Source organism: Salvia splendens, chromosome 19 (assembly GCF_004379255.2).
Source record: "Salvia splendens isolate huo1 chromosome 19, SspV2, whole genome shotgun sequence".
NCBI lineage: Eukaryota > Viridiplantae > Streptophyta > Magnoliopsida > Lamiales > Lamiaceae > Salvia > Salvia splendens.
Window position 1 is genome coordinate 17,761,232 of NC_056050.1, and position 13,214 is coordinate 17,774,445.

The 13,214-nt window shown below is 36.0% G+C and overlaps 1 protein-coding gene across 2 annotated transcripts; it reads left to right on the forward strand.

Annotated features, from left to right (window-relative positions):
- Positions 1-6,323: 6,323 nt before the first annotated feature.
- LOC121778464 (GDSL esterase/lipase At5g33370-like) lies at positions 6,324-8,619 on the forward strand. 2 transcript variants are annotated; one of them, XM_042175819.1, is made up of 5 exons: positions 6,324-6,625; positions 6,704-6,849; positions 7,220-7,462; positions 7,545-7,797; positions 8,147-8,619. In XM_042175819.1, the coding sequence occupies exons 1-5, from the start codon at positions 6,388-6,390 to the stop codon at positions 8,377-8,379; spliced, it is 1,113 nt and encodes a 370-aa protein (XP_042031753.1). In that variant the 5' UTR covers positions 6,324-6,387; the 3' UTR covers positions 8,380-8,619. The 2 variants fall into 2 exon arrangements, with proteins under 2 accessions (XP_042031753.1, XP_042031754.1); XM_042175820.1 differs by having other exon boundaries at positions 6,722-6,849.
- The last annotated feature ends 4,595 nt before the right edge of the window (positions 8,620-13,214 follow it).

Consider the following 13,214-nt stretch of genomic DNA (forward strand, 5'->3'; position numbering starts at 1 on the left):
TGAACAGAGTATCAAGTAATTTCCACATTTCAGAAGCAGATTCAACATGATCAACCTTTCTAATCACTGAATCAGACAAATTGAGAATTATAGTAGCCTTCACCAACTCATTCATTTCAGCTTGTTTTTCTTGAGAAACATCATTAGACAAAGTACCATCAACAGATTTGAAAACCTTTTGCTGAATCAAGATACATTTCAATTTTTGTTTCCAAATCATAAAGTCATTTTTTCCATTAAATGGAACCAGACCAATAGGTTGAGACATTTTGGACACAAACTCAGCAAGAACACAGTGAGCAAGGTAAGAGCACACAACTTTGCATACAGTCAAGTACATAGACATGCACACAAGAGATAGAACACTGATTTCTCACAGAAGACACCAAGAACACAGTGAACACACAAAACACACAGATCAGACCTCAAATCCCTGACTGTCAAGAGCAACACTGGCTAAGGCTATCCCAGTTCGCAATCACTCACTCTTGGAGGGCGCAGGGGGTCACTAGGCAGTATAGAGTGCTTGGTGGTCAGGTGAGAAGAGATCAGAGATCAGAGAAACACACAGAAAACCACGGAAGTAAGTAAAACTCAAGGAGAACACACAGAGAAACCCTAAACCTTGCCAAGGTTGTCTACCAGCAGCAAAACCAAAAAAACAAAGAGAGTCACAGCCAATTTACCAGAGCAAACCCCCACTCGAGGGAGGGTTCCACTTGCCCACCTCCTTATAGCGACTCAGCATGCCGGAATAGTCCCCCCGTGGCTCTCAAACCACTGAAGGGATCAGACTTATTCCGGATTCACTAATTACCGAGACCTCTTTGGTCTTGTACAAGATAGCTCAGGCAAACTATCAACCACGCGACTGATTTTACAAGAAATCTAGCTATTACAGTAGTTTACAAATAGCTATATCAGAGAAGTAATCTTGGACTTGAACGCTCCAATATCTCTTTGAAGAACCTGCACACTCAACACCCAAGTCAGAGACATAAGGTAAAGATCCACACGGATCTAGTGCAAAACTATCAAAGAAATACAGAAAAGAACTGGAACTATCAATAGATCAACAAGTATGGCTCAGACACCCGCCAATAGAGTAGATCTATTCAACAAGAACGAAGATCCAAGGGAGCACAGGAGGTTTCAACCGTGAATCACCTCACACACCAGAAACCAACCTTAAACCTCTCATCTACACTGGATCTACACTTCTCACAGAACAAAACTCACAAGAACACCCTCAACCAGAAACCCTAGTTTTCCAGAACGTAGGCAAACGAAGTAGTTGCCTCCACAAACACTCACATAAGATCTAACACTTGAAAATCCATGAAAGATCACAGAGTAACACACTGGAAATCATCACAAAGATGAAGAACACTCAGGGAATCAAAATCGCCAGAAAGCTTAGAGAGAGAGTGAGAGTTAAAGAATAAATCGGCAGAGAAAAGAGGGAGAGACATATATATCATCGAGAAGTGGACTTGGAATCATGAGAACATGGGATTGAACCCCTCTTGCCCCAGATTCTGGTATGCTTAGTATAACAGATTTTTATGTAGTTCATTAGATGAGACTATTTTGGTGGAAGGTTGTTCATTATCTAATAGTACTTATTTTATAAGATGAGACTATTTTGGTGGACAGATGAAAATGGAAAGATGAGACTATTTTTTATGGATGGAAAAGATAAGACGGAGTAGTAATTTGGACCCCAGATTATGAGTTTTTAGTATAATAGAGCTTCATATCTAGTTCATTATCTAATACTTACTTCATAAGATGAGACTATTTTGGTGACGGTAGTTCATTATCTAATACCTACTACTTCATAAGATGAGACTATTTTGGTGGACGGATAAAAATGAAAAGATAAGACTACTTTTTATGGATGGAAAAGATCAGACTGGGTAGTAATTTGGACCCCCATTGTTAAAATCCTGCGTCCGCCACTGCTTCTACTACTTTTCTCTTCATCTATCTTACTTTACAAATTGTACATTAAAACTCGTGTCTAACTAAAAGTTTATACTCCATTTGTCCCTATTAAGTTGAGTCGTATTCTTTTTTGGCATGTCCCAACTAAGTTGAATCATTTCTTTTTTATGACAAAAAATAATTTATTCCATCACCTACTTTACTCTCTCTTTATTTTCCTACTTTATTTCTCTCTTCTACTTTTTAACACGTGAATTTCTTAATCTTGTGCCGAAAAGTTTTGATTTAACATAGTTGGAACAGAGTGAATAATTTCCAGGGACGGAAAGAGTATTACTTTTTATCATTACTTTGTCCTTAATTATTTTGCATCCCCGAAGCCTTAAGTATATGTTGTTTTGTTAAGAAATCAATGTAGTGACAACATGTGCTATAGCAAATTAAAACAATATTTTATTTTGATTTCATGGTTTGAAATTTTGATTTAAGGTTTAAGAACCTATAGAGATCAAACTTAATTGTATAAGGATATAGTTAAAAAAAATAGTATATGACCTCGTTAAAATGAAATATAATAATATAAGGATTTAGTAAAACAAAAATATAGTGTGAGAATCTAGTAAAATAAACACTAAAAATATAAAAATCTAAAGATATGTTTAGCTTATGTAATAATCACATTGATCGAGTGAAATGCGATTTTGGACATAAGAAATAAATCACCTTTTAAGAGTTTCAATCTAATTGGGAGTTTGAGAAACGCTTTTGGTGATTGGACTCGAGGTTGGTTGCCTAGAATTTCTCTGTTCATCGAAACAAATAAATGATGAGTGGAATGAAGTTAAAGTTTGGAGAGAACCAAGATGACTCAACGAAGAGACATGAGCTCTTGATGGGAATTGGAAAGCCATTGCAGAATTCGAGAAATTGATTGTGAGATAGGAATGGCTGACCTCATCCTTTTGTTTGATCCTGTTGTTGTACCTGCTTTTTTCTTGCTTTTGTGAGTTTCTTTTGGTTGGTTTAGCCTTGGGCATTGCTGTCCCTACTAGCCGTTCTCTTTTTTTTTTCTTGTTAGGTTAGGGATTGGTGTATACGTGCTTGCTTGTAGGGGTAGAACGTTGGTTGGTTTTGTGTTATTGCTCTTTTTTTGTTTTGGTTGAAGTTTTGGGTGTCGAACAATAGCTGGCTGCAAATGCAAGCTCGAGCAGATATTTTTCTCTCATCAAAAAAAATGAGCTAAACTAAATTCAAGAATAAACTATCAAAATTGGGGGGATTCTGGCCCAACTAAACTATCCAGACATTTTACTTGGTTAGTGGAAAATACCAAAATATAAATGTATTCGAATTGATCATTCGCTTGAATTATTTCGCGGCAGTTAAATAAGGTTCGAATTCAACGGATTCCCAGTCAATGCAACCTAATAATCTTTTGCCCTAATAAAATAGGCCAAAATTATGGTTGCATTAATATCTCGGTTCGAACATTTAACTCTCCTAAATAGTCAAGAAATCCCATCCAAGATTTTAATTAATCAAATGCAATTTATTTAGATATTTCTTTCGTTCCTGAATATGTGTCCCATTTTGATCCACCACAGATTTTAAGATATACTCCCCATGTCCCATTAGAAATGAAACGTTTTCCTTTTTGGTCTGTCCCATTAAAAATGAAACGTTTCTAAAAATAGAAACAATACTCTCTCTACTTTTTCTTCTCTCTTACTTTACTCTTTCTTCATTAACTCACAAAACAAAACTACATAAAATCTCGTGCCGAAAAGCAAATGTTGTATATTTAATGGGGCGGAGGGAGTATAAAAGAAAGTAAATTGAAAAGGTTAGTAGAATTGTGATTCTTATATATTTTCAACTTCATATATTGCAATAGTAATAAAAGGTGACAAATGAGTTAGTGAAATGTAGGATTCATTACCAAAAATAAATGCAATGAGATAATTATGGGATGAACAAAAATAAAAATCGGAACATATAATGTAGGACAGAGGTTTTGTAATACTCCATACTCCCTCCGTCAGTGAATAAGAGTCCCGTTTTTCCATTTTAGTCCGTCCGCGAGTAGGAGTCCCAGTTCACTTTTACCATTTTAGTCCGTCCGCGAATAGGGTCCTACCTTCCACTTACTCATTCCACTAACATTTCATTTAAAACTAATATATATATATATAAGTGGAACCATTATTCTACTAACTTTTTTCCACCCCACTTTTCTTAACATTTCTTAGAACTCGTGCCATCAACAAATGGGACTCCTAATGACGGACGGAGGGAGTATTTTATAACCATCTACATTTACTCAAAATTTTAATTTTAATTTTATTTTTAATTTTAATTTTAATTTTAATTTTAATTTTAATTTCAATTTCAATTTCAATTTCAATTTCACGAGAGCTAGAAAAAGTGATTGATTTGACAGCTTTGTTTGTGGAAATGGTGTTCGAAATTCTCCTCCTATTCGAAATGTGTGACTAATAATATTATTTTATTTTTCATATGTTTTGTACTTCCTCAATCCGTTACTAGGAGTCTCATTTCTTGACGGTATGAGTTTTAAGAAATGTTAAGAAAAATGGGTGAGAAAAAGTTAATGAAAAATGAATCCCACTAAAATGTACTCTCTCCGTCCGTCATTAAATGTCTCATTTTTGGAATTATGATTGGCTTCATGTAACTTTTTGGAATTATAAAGTTAGATGAAGTTTCTAACTTGTAGGCTTTAATTGAATCAACGACCACATTGGACTACTAGATTTGAGAAGTTGCACTATTTGTGTTGAAAAGTTGTACTTTCATAGACTAAATAACCGATGCCAATGTTGTTGTAATACATGTGCAATATACAATTCCATATGGAGGCAGTTGAATCTTTAAAGTACTATGTTTAAGGAAAGTATATATGTACCAAAAAAGTTGTCCATTAATATTAACTATGGGGCGAAACTTAATCACTCTTCGTTTCGACAAGTATTATGAAACCATTGCATCGGACGTATAAAATTGGTGTGTTAGACATTAATGAGTTATCATATTAATTGCATTCAAAGATGAAAATTGACTCCCTATGAAATTCAAGTTCAGGCGCCATTAATCCAGTAATAATGCATCGGTGGTATAGTTTCATGATTGAAGATTGAAAATGATTATATAATATTCTCTTAATACAAAAGTTCTAATTTGAATTATATACGTATAACATGTTATCGAGTTATAAGACTTTTTACCTTTCATTTTGAGATGTAAAAAATCATATGTGAGTGTAAAAGAATAACTTGTCCAAAGGAAAATGAATCACATATGTGAGTGTAAAAGTATTTAGACAAATTAAATATTGAGTATGATAAATATATCCTTTATATCAAATAGGGAATCATCCCATAGTCTATATAATTATAGTTCCAAAATAATAATTTTTTAAATAAAGGCAACATTAATATAATTACATCATTATTTGCTAAATAAAACTTTTATAAAATAATTAAGACCGTTACTATTACTGTTGTAGCTTCAATAAACCATAATATGCATGGAGACTATGTTTCTCAATGATGGTCAAAAGTGTAATAAATCTTTGACTACATTATTATGAGAATAATTAAGCAAACTTGTCCATAGAAAGTTCTTCTCTTCGAATATTGACATGAATATTTTTCTTTTTTTAAATTAATGATTGTATCTAATACAACACTTATTAAATGTTATGGCACAAGTAAAGCGTTGGATTTGTACTTTTGAGCCAGATATTAATTGTATGAATACTCTCATATAGGCAGTGTTCCTTTTTTATTAATTAGACAAAGCCCTTTTGTCCTATTTGGCATAAATTATTTTTTGACAAAACCTTAAAAAGATATATACAAATGGAAATGGGATAAAACTTTCTTATAACATGTTCTTTTTTATTCCTTTGTTCCAACAACTTATAAATTGCAATAAAAAGAAAATCTAAACTCCCACCTATAGCTATTAAAGATATCATAAAAAAGCAAACTTTTTCCTTTGTTTCAACAACTAAATCTCATTGACCTAAGCTACAATACAAAAAATGATTAAACTCACCTACACACACTCACATTTGACCTGAGCTACATTACAAGAAATAATTTCACTCTCACATACACACTCACATTTGACCTAAGCTACATTACAAAAATTATTAAACTCACACGCATTTTTCCCTCTAACAACTGTCAAATTTAATACCACACCATACTCTTTAGGCCCTTTTGATTCTTTATTTTTTCCTTCAACTCTTTTCCTTTAACCACTAATTAATTGCACCAAGCCATTAGTTGAAAATTCATGCATATAAAAAGGCACCAATCCCTCCACCATTTTCAACCCCAAAACCGAGTTGCTTCTCTCTCAAAAAATAGTAAAAATTAAGCATCGTCATTTTCTTCAATTGAAATTGCTAGGATGATGAAGAATCCAAGAATTTATACTATTTTCTTGCTAATTTTGGTCTTGGGGGATTTGAGCTCCAATGCAGAAGCTAAGGCCTTCTTTGTGTTTGGAGACTCATTGGTGGATAACGGCAACAACAACTACTTGGTCACCACCGCTAGGGCCGACGCCCCGCCCTATGGCATCGACTACCCATCGCACCGTCCCACCGGTCGCTTCTCCAACGGCCTCAACATTCCCGATATCATCAGTAAAGTTTTCCATATTTATACTTGCATGCATGATTTCTTTTAATGTTAAAATTAATTTCTCGAGTATTATTTTATAGAAATTCGAGTTCGTGTAGGTGAAACGAACGGGTGGGAACCGACATTGCCATACCTGAGCCCCGAGCTTACTGGGCAGAAATTGCTGGTTGGTGCCAACTTTGCTTCAGCAGGAGTGGGAGTACTAAATGACACAGGAATCCAGTTTGTATGTTTTCTCTACTTCAATTAATTCCTAACCATGTACCAAATTAAATTTATATTTCCTAATTTATCGTATTCTTTATGTCACACCAACTCTTAATTTGGAGGATTTAATATATAACTATCAATCCATGAAAGTATGCACCCAATTTCTTGGGCTAGCTTTTCTCATTCAGTTCCACCTATATAAGGTGTGGCAAAAGGACTATTGGCATTGCACGTGTTATATATCTATGCATATATGAAACATACAAAATTTATTATAGTTTTCAAAAATTTTACATAAAAAATAATTATTTTATATGACATGGCCATAGATCTTATGGGACTAGATTAATTTATCAAATAAATGAAAACCTTTTTGTGATGTGCAGGTAAACATTATTAGAATATACCAACAACTGAACTTGTTCAAACAGTACCAGCAGAGATTAAGTGAAGTTATTGGGAGAGAAGAGACTGATAAAGTTGTGAAGGATTCACTAGTGTTGATTACATTAGGTGGGAATGATTTTGTGAACAACTATTATTTGGTGCCATTCTCTATCAGGTCTCAGCAATATTCTCTCGAAGACTATGTGCCATTTGTCATTTCCGAGTACAAAAAAGTGTTGCATGTAAGTTAATTTCATCTTAAAATTACCTAAAAACAAAAATTAAAGTTAATGGTGAGAAAATTGGTTTTGTGTTATGATACAGAGGTTGTACAACCTTGGGGCTCGACGAGTTTTGGTGACCGGGACGGGCCCGTTAGGATGCGTCCCGGCTGAATTGGCCCAGCACAGTAGAAATGGGGAGTGCGCAGCTGAATTGATGAGAGCTGCTGCACTTTTCAACCCTCAATTGGTTCAAATGCTTGATCAACTTAACAGAAAATTTGGTGCCAATGTGTTCATTGCAGCTAACACCAATCAAATGCATCTGGATTTCATCTCTAACCCTCAACAATTTGGTAACTTTTTTTCTATAAATAAATTAATTAGTATGCATGGATCATATACCAAACCTGGCTACAAATTAAAGAGTATTTAATAATCTGAGTATGGCCAAATTGATTTTGAATGAATTATTAATTGTCATTACTAATTTGCTGAAATATGCTGGTAAAAACTAGTGTGGATCAGTCGCAATCAGTTTAATGGTTATCAATGGGCTTAGTACAAAATTTTGATCAATATATTAATATCTCCAAACATGATGGGCCTTGCTCAATAAAATTGGTATTTAATTACAAACATATATTACTGAATAAGGGTAATGAATTATATCAATGCTAACAATGTACATTTAAATGTGGACAGGATTTGTAACCTCGAAGATAGCATGTTGTGGGCAGGGCCCGTACAACGGGGTGGGCCTCTGCACGCCGCTCTCAAATCTCTGCCCGAACCGAGATGCGTACGTGTTCTGGGATCCGTTTCACCCGTCAGAACGGGCCAACCGACTAATAGTTCAGCAAATCTTGACCGGATCCAACACCTACATGCACCCGATGAACCTTAGCACAATCTTGGCTATGGATTCACGGGCCTAATAATGCAAAATTGTAGAGGCTATTTGAAGGAAGGCATGGAAATTTCACAACAATTCATAAATTGGATGCCTATAAAAATAGTACTAGCGTTCAATTTAGTTTTCATTTTCGTTAGCATTGGTCATCAATTGTACTGTTAGTTGTGTGCTCTTTTTTTGTTGTTTGTAAGGGTATTATACCCTTCTTGGTTATATATCTATAGGTGACTTTTCGGAATAATTCAATATGAATTTTCAGAAATTTGTGTTTGGGTTAGTATTTTTTAGGGTAATATGATATTTCAATTGTATGAAGTCAATACCAAGGCATGGTTTATTATGTTTCGTAATTATCTTAGAATTTGTCGATGACTAGCTAAATCGATGATTCGAGCTAGTTCATAAAATCATTATCTAACTGGATATATTGTGAGATTGTAGTTGGTCAATGCAGTTTGACCGGGTCATTTTATATAAATGACGGAATATTAAATTTTGAGAAATTAAAGTATATAATTTATTTAGCAAAGTAGATGATTGTGGTATATTTATTTTTTCTAAATTGAATCTTAGTAATTGAGAAATAATAGATTAAACTATATCACAATAGTATGGCGCTTTAAGATTAATTAAATAATTAATTTCACATTGGACATGTAGACCAAAACATGGGGCAAATAAGCATACGTGGGTCGAGACATAACCATTCATGTGTGCACATTGACTGTATCATCCAGATACGTCTCTGGAATGAACAACTAAAAGAGAGGTATCTAGATACATCTGTCCAGATTAATGATCCATGATAGATGCTTGTAACGTTTCAAACGTCTAACCGTTTCCACCATTAATAGTAGAGTTCACTCTTCATTGATTCCACATGCTCCATATGTAGTTGGTCTGACCTATAGATAGAGCGGCATACTCATGCATTCTCTGCACACCAAGACACATGAAATCTCTACATGCATTAGCATAATCTCTCTCTTTGCATTCTTCATTTGTCAAAGTTTTGCCCTTACTATCATCTAGTTCGTCGGAGCTTAATTGTTAATAGTGTTGCTACATCAAAGACGAAGCCGTTTTATCTCTGGGGACGAAACGTTAGATCTACTATTACTATCACTACGTATCTTATCTTGCGGAAAGAGGACTTCTCGACTTGGCTTACCTATGTATATAATTTATAGTTTCGATTATTGTTATTCCAATTCAATTATTTCAATTTTAATTTTCCTTCCAACTTCTTTAGGTTATTTTACGTCCGACTAGTATTTATCTGTACCCAGTTTAACAACATATACTCCCTCCGTCCCATTAAATATGAACATTTGGGAATTGATACGAGATTTTATGTAGTGTTGTTTTGTGAGTTAATGAAGAGAGATGAAAAGTAGAAATAGAGTTGTTTTTATTTTAGCAAATGGTTCATTTTTAATAGGATAATCCAAAAAGGAAAACGTATCATTTTTAATGGGACAGAGGGAGTATTACGTACTAACAACTACTCCCTCCGTCCCAACTAAGATAACACACTTTCCATTTTAGTTTGTCTCAACCAAGATGACACATTTCTATTTTTGGTAACTTTCTCTCTCCAATAAATACACCAACCACTTTTTTTCTTTCGAATTAAATATTCAACCACCTTTCTCACTCCATTTAATACTTACGCTTACTCTGTAACTCCCCGAAAAAAAAAGAGGAAAAAAAATCAAATTAATCAAATTAAATCTTTTTCTAGTTGACTTGGTCACCAATATGCTTTAATTCAAATTTTAAATAAAGATTCTGCAGAGATTTTCCGCCTCCGTAATCTGCAAATAAAATACCAAACAAATCCAAATTAAACCAAAATAACGTAAGATAAAAAAAAGAAGAGGAATTCGAATCCCACTCTTATTTCCACGTTGAAACCGCCCCTCCTCACTCCCTAAATCTCTCCCATATCTATCAACCACCCCTCCTTCTATATTATTCACTTCACAATCTGTTTTTCTCTTATTCGTTCACTGCAACAAGAACACAAGCTTTATTCTTCTCAACTTTAATTCAAGAAATCGAGAACTGAGAGATGAGGGGAGATATAGGAGACGGAGAGGAGAGAAATCAGAGAGCAGCAGCAGCAACTAGGCGACGATAATTCTCAGCAGCGGAGGCGGAGAACAAGGCTGCTGGAGAGGACGGAGGATGCCTGAACAGCGAGGAGCAGGGGCTGACCGCGACTTCGATGCGGTGACGGCGTCGGGTGCGAACGGCAGCGCTGCGTTCTGACCGAGGGAGCAGCGGCGCTGTCATCCGGTGTGTGAACAGCAGCAGCTGCTCAAAGCGGCGGCTGTGCGGCGATGGCGGCTGCTTCAGTCTTGCATCACGACCGAGCAGCAGCGGCGACGTGACCTCGGCTTTGGGCTGGATCGCGCACAGCCACGGCGGGAGAAAAACAGCAACGCTGAGAGAGATGTGAGATTGTGCTCTGATTTGGGAATTTGATGTGATACCGGACATGAGACGACAGCGATGGCGAGATCTGCTGGACGCCGGAGACACGAAGATGAGGAGCTTGCTGTTTTCTTGAAGAGAGATGATATGCGGGCAACAGCTGCAGCATAGGGTGATGAAGATGAGGAGCTTGTTGTTTCTTGAAGAGAGAATTTGGTGACTTTTTTTTAGCGTGAAGAGAGAAGATGCGTCCGCCTCTTGAATAATCAAAATGGGTGTGACAAGTTTTGGGTCAATTAATTAATTTTAAGAGGCTTGGGCCTTGGTAAAGAATAAAGGGGCTGCCCAAATTGAATAACTAGAAAGTGGGCTAAGGAGAACACTCATGATGACGAAGGCTTTTTACGCACGCTTTTCAAGAACGGAATGAAACACAAGTTAAAGCTTTAAACGAACGAGGTGGGCTTTCAAACTAAAGTGTTTTCAAGAGCTTTCATTTTAATATATATTGGTTTGAGCATCATTTTATGTGACGAAATGCCTGAGATTACGATTATTACATGATTATGTGATTTATGTGCTTAAAGTGAAAGTGATTGTCATGTGTTGCGTTGTATAGCTTTTTTTGAGTGGTTGTGAATTGCTCGACTTGTTGATGTGATGTGAGACGATGCTCGACCTATGCAGAAAAATGATTTATGTTTCAAATACGTTTTTGAGGAAAATAAAGTTTGCAAAGGGAATATCATGCCTTGTTTTTGTTTTGAGAAATGTCTATCTGTTTGTTTAGCAAGGGAGTTGTCCCTACTAGACCTATTGAAATCGAATTCGGGTCTGACTAGGGAGTGAGTCCCTACTCATGCTAGTGTACACCAATGGGGATCGTGAGCCGTCTTTTGGGTCGGCCGGTCTAGTGATCGAGTTTGCGGCCACATTCTCATTCACAGGATTTTGATGTTGTTGTTGAGGTTGAGGTTGTTGAGATTGATGTTGATGAGATTGATGTTGATGTTGATGTTGATGATTGCTTAGTGGGGAGTGAGTCCCTACTATGAGTTTAATCGAATTCGGGTCCTAGCAAGGGTGCGTCCCTGCTTGGGCTAGTGTACACGATGAGGACTGTGAGTCATCGAACGGGTTGACCGGTTTTCATGCTCGTGGAAAGTGGCCCCCTTACACGGCACCTTAAAGAACAGATATGACAGTTTCTTAAGTAAATCAAGGGGAAATGATTGTGTTTTGAAATGACGAGGAAAAAGGATTTGAGGATGAGTTGAAAGTTTGTGTTTGAGATATTTTTAGTGTCTCGGGCCTTTTCAAGTTAAAACCCCGAGGTCACTCAATGGTGGCATGATATAACTGTTTTTTTTAAATTGTTTTGGCATTTGTTCACTGAGTACATCAAGTACTCAGCCCTGCATGTGTTTTCCCTATGTGCAGGTTGAGCGGTGACGAGCGCGGTGGGTGTTGAGCAGAGCAGGTGAAGATTTGTGTTTGCTTTTAAGTGTTCCGAATATATTGTGTCTTCATACATAATATTATTCTTCTCTCGAATGCTTCCGCTAAATATTGTTTCTTTTGAGTTCGTGTATTGTTGAGTTATTTTCATTTGGAGTTGTTGATTGTTGAAATGATACTCTGATTTTATTCGGGCTATTCCCATTTGTTTCGAGCTATGGTCGAATTGTGTTGTTTTTCCCTTTCTTCCCCGCTTCTTTAATCCTCCCCTAGTCGCGATCAACCGTGTTTTCTATCCTTAGAAAATGCGGGCGTGACAAAGTGGTATCAGAGCAATTTTTCTTTCCGCTCTGGACCCGAGAGTCTTTTTCAGTCTTAGTCTAGACTTGTTTCGCTAGACTAAAATAATAAGTAAAATAAAATAAAAGAAGATAAAATAATAATTGTGTATTGAAGGCTTAACATCCCGCTTCGCCACGCTCAACCGTGAAAGAGGTAATTTATTTTTATGATAATTTTTATGCGAAAGTTTTGGAGAAAGGAAGATGAGAAAAATTTTGAGAATGAAAGATGAGAAAAATGTTTATACGAACAACGGAGTAAAATCTCTCCGTGAGGGATTGGTTTCAAATTGAGAATAGTATTTTCTGATGTTTGAGAAAAGAGCAAGTTTTGAAGAGAAATTATGAGTTTGATTTCGAGTTTGAGTTTTAAAGCATGAAAGTGTTTTTTTGCTTTGGGATGTTAAAGTGTTGTGTGTTATACTTGGTTATCTTTAAGTATGAATGATGATGAAGTATGTTGCGAACATAGAGTGCTTATGTTGTAGGCTAGATTGAATACGCGCGAACCATAGTTTTATGTTGAGATAATCTATCACTTTCCCGAGTGACGAAAACTAACGAGAATCTGAAAGTGTGGGGCGAATCCCTAATGTGTCAAGGCACGACGAGGCAAGGA

Excerpts from the sequence above, each read along its gene's own strand:
- LOC121778464 (XM_042175819.1), top strand. The coding sequence starts at position 6,388 with ATGATGAAGAATCCAAGAATTTATACTATTTTCTTGCTAATTTTGGTC. Across the intron at positions 6,850-7,219 it reads ATGACACAGGAATCCAGTTT|GTAAACATTATTAGAATATA; the intron begins GTATGTTTTCTC and ends TGTGATGTGCAG. Across the intron at positions 7,463-7,544 it reads AGTACAAAAAAGTGTTGCAT|AGGTTGTACAACCTTGGGGC; the intron begins GTAAGTTAATTT and ends GTTATGATACAG.